General features: G+C 36.1%; 1 protein-coding gene and 1 long non-coding RNA gene across 3 annotated transcripts in view; one reads left to right on the top strand and one right to left on the bottom strand.

The window, feature by feature from the left end:
• Positions 1 to 2,532, top strand: part of LOC109824434 — a 6,474-nt gene extending 3,942 nt beyond the window's left edge. The window contains exons 2-3 of the long non-coding RNA XR_002242639.1: positions 143 to 368; positions 2,226 to 2,532. This is a non-coding gene — a long non-coding RNA (uncharacterized LOC109824434). The remainder of the gene's footprint in view (positions 1 to 142; positions 369 to 2,225) is intronic.
• LOC109824433 (CRIB domain-containing protein RIC4-like) lies at positions 784 to 2,421 on the bottom strand. 2 transcript variants are annotated; one of them, XM_020391028.1, is made up of 3 exons: positions 2,259 to 2,421; positions 1,610 to 1,939; positions 784 to 1,137 (listed from the first exon to the last, which is right to left on the bottom strand). In XM_020391028.1, the coding sequence occupies exons 1-2, from the start codon at positions 2,383 to 2,385 to the stop codon at positions 1,626 to 1,628; spliced, it is 441 nt and encodes a 146-aa protein (XP_020246617.1). In that variant the 5' UTR covers positions 2,386 to 2,421; the 3' UTR covers positions 784 to 1,137; positions 1,610 to 1,625. The 2 variants fall into 2 exon arrangements, with proteins under 2 accessions (XP_020246617.1, XP_020246618.1); XM_020391029.1 differs by having other exon boundaries at positions 784 to 990.

Genomic DNA, 3,340 nt, shown 5'->3' with positions numbered 1-3,340 from the left:
CATAACAATTCATCCTCAACATTTATGGACTAAACAGTAAATGCATGGCCTGAAATAAAAAGTGAAACGACATTGTTAATTATTAATATGTGATGGCTCAAAATAAGGATGTGTAGCTAATTATCTCATATTAATATTGCAGGCATGCAAAATCTCAGACCTCCAAAGGTCTACTGGAGAAGGATTTTGAGCAGTTTGCAGATTGTCTTCATCAGTTAAGTTACCATCTGCTTAAAAAACTTGGGGCACAAATACAATTTTAAGACGTCTATAACGAATAAGGACACCAAGGACCTTAAAGAAGCAGAAGAGAAATTTGTTGGTTCTTATCATGTGCTTGCCCTCAGAGTCTACCATGAGGTGTGAAGGTTTGGCATATTCACAATCTGATGTATGATGTTCTTTACCTGTGTATTTCATTAAGTTTTGTCAGGGTCTTGATCTTTTTCATTATTATCTTTTGAGTAATTATAGAACCTTGCTTCGGATCCTGTTAATAGTTATTAATATACAAAAAATAAACTCCCTCGTTACCTATATCTAATTTGTGATACACTTTTGTATCAATTATATACGCACATATCTGCCTCGATCTCTTGCACCAGGCACTCTTATTAACAGAAAGTTTCTGTCTTCATGTTAAACTAAAGCATCATATATATAAATAGTTCACAATAAATTCTCAGTTTTTTTGTACATGGAATTGCCTTGCATCTATCAATAAAAGATCTGGAAACCAAACTTTGTTACAAATATTATTAGATAAAGGAGGAGACAAGCGGGGGCTATCAATATGATAAGTTTTTTCTTTCTTTGCAAGAAGACTGAAACATGATGTTATCATGGACAACTTGGTACTTGCTAGTAAACTAATAATTGGATTCTTCTCGCTTCAACTTTCATGGACCTACATCAAGATGCTTTTTTCTCCTGGCATTTATGGTCCATGATGAGTTAAATTCTTCACCTCTTGCCTTGTAACCTTCAAATCTACCATAGGTACAATCGATGCATCAATTCTAAAAGCTTGTTGAGCGATTAGTCACAATATAGGAATTCTATGGGTTAATTGCGGATACTCCTCTTGTACTATCACCAAGTTGTAGATAGACCCGGTACTTCTACTGCTGCAGATCCCTGGATTCTCAACTTTGTTAGTTTTACGTAAGGTTACGCTTCATAAATTGAAACATACAAGCTCCATAAACTGCTTTACTTGCTATAAAATTTGCAACTATTTTAAATTGGAAAACTAATGAAGTTGAGAATCCAGGGGTCTGAAACAATAGAAGTGCAGCAATAGAAGTACAGAGGGTCTATCCACATTTTGGCGTCTGTCTGCAATTAGCCCATTATATAAAGTATCAAAATCCTATGTCCCTCAAACATCATGAATCTATAGTAATTTTTAACCCAAAACTTCACAAGCTTGTTCAATGAGGAGTCATATACGAATCATATAAGCTATTAAAATCCTATGTTCTTCAAGCATCATGAAGCTATAGTAATTTGTAGCTCAAACACCAAAGATGAATAGTTTTTACATGAGACCAGTACCTATACAATTCTACATCACCATCAGCATCAAAAAACAAGAACAGAGACAAACCAGTGAACTTCATGATTCAGATATTGGCCTCGAACTGCCTCAAGGAGAGAGAGGGGAATGGCACTGACATGAACTCTGGCGCTTTGTCCCAACTCTGCATGGGCGATGCATCGTTCAAGCCATCCCATCCTATGTGGCCAACATGCTGAACATCAGTAGGGAATCCAATCTCCATTTCCATTTCAACCTCATCGCCTTCTCTGTATGCTTGGAACTTTTGAGGTAGGGTCTTGAATCCCTTCACTAGCTTCTGCAGCCTTTCACTGATATTGGGCTTTGGGATATTAGCAAGCCCAATTGAGCTCTTTAACTTCTCCTCTACCTCCTTACCTACAAAAAAGAAGTATTAAGAAAAGGGTTTAGTCTTCTATTTGCATGATAGTCATGAATATCACTTGATGTCTTGATATCTTGGAATATTACAAATAGCCCCATCATCTGTGCCTTCAGTAACAATTATCGGCTCTTAATTACTAGCATTTAGCACCCCTCAATTTTCGCCAAGTCAAAAGAGCAAGGCAAGCCTCCTTAGATTAAAATAAAATGTGAATCCAGAGATGATAAGTGCTGGATGATATGGCTTATCTGCAATGTATCCAATTCGTGTTTTTGACAGGATGATGATTGATGGAAAGAGCAGGAGAATTACTTGGAGGTGATGGATTTGATCCCCTATATGATTTCTTCGGTTGATTGTCTACTACATCGACGCTGGAGTGGGAGACGCAGCCCATAGAAAATGGAAGGATAGAGAATCTCTCCATTGTTACATTCATGTATGATAGGAGGAGGAAAATGAAGATGTTTATTTAGAGTTTGATTGAAGGTAGAGGATAAGGAAGAGTTGGTTTGGGGATGAGGGGTTTGTTATATATTGGACATAGAGAATGCTTTAATGGCAAGTTTGAATGATACTTTCTTGATGTTTCTTGTTTCCTTTTTGTTTTTGAGAGGTAGAAGTTACCTCAAGTTTGGTGAGAGGGAAGGGGGGGAATAGTAGCATTTGAAGGCGGGGTGGGTTGTGTTGGTTGAGCGTTGGTTGGTACCTTCTTCTTTTTGCTGGTTATTATATTGTGTTTGTAATTGTAGGCCAGTTAGAGCCTACCAACTGTTCTTTTGTATAGGTTTATGTCATGTTGGGTTTCGATAATCTTATCTTGAACACCTCTAGATCACGGAGTACCGTCTAATTGGATTTCTTTCCTTTTTTTTTTGGTGTTATTATTTACCAACCACTACATACTTTAGTACTTTCTGAGTTTCACCGAATCACCAGACATGAACAGAAGCAACTTGGTAAATAGATCCATAGAAAAGATTCTTGTAAGAAACATGTATTTTTGACATCACGAAAAGCCCCATAAGCATAGAATATTTCTTACCTTTAGGTTTGTTTTTCAATAAACTTTGAAGTTTTTTACAGTCAAATCTTATTTGGTTTACAATTTATAATTTATAATTAATTAGGATAATTCTATATGGAACTCCTCAGATCATGGGGTAACATCTAAGAGATTTCTTTCCTTGTATAATTTTCCAAGCACTGCAATTTTAGTACTTCGAATCTAACCAAAGGTGAATGAGAAGCAACTTGGGCAGTATGTACATTAAAAATCCAAGTAAGAAATACTTTTAGTTTCAAACACACCTAAAAGCGGACACTCTATAACCATGCTCCTCTTTCTTTTCATTATGATGGTGTTTGTAAATTTAATTTAATCATTTTATATT

This window comes from Asparagus officinalis, chromosome 9 (assembly GCF_001876935.1).
Source record: "Asparagus officinalis chromosome 9, Aspof.V1, whole genome shotgun sequence".
Lineage (NCBI taxonomy): Eukaryota > Viridiplantae > Streptophyta > Magnoliopsida > Asparagales > Asparagaceae > Asparagus > Asparagus officinalis.
Note: the sequence above shows the minus strand (reverse complement) of the source record. Positions and strands in the feature narration are given on the sequence as shown.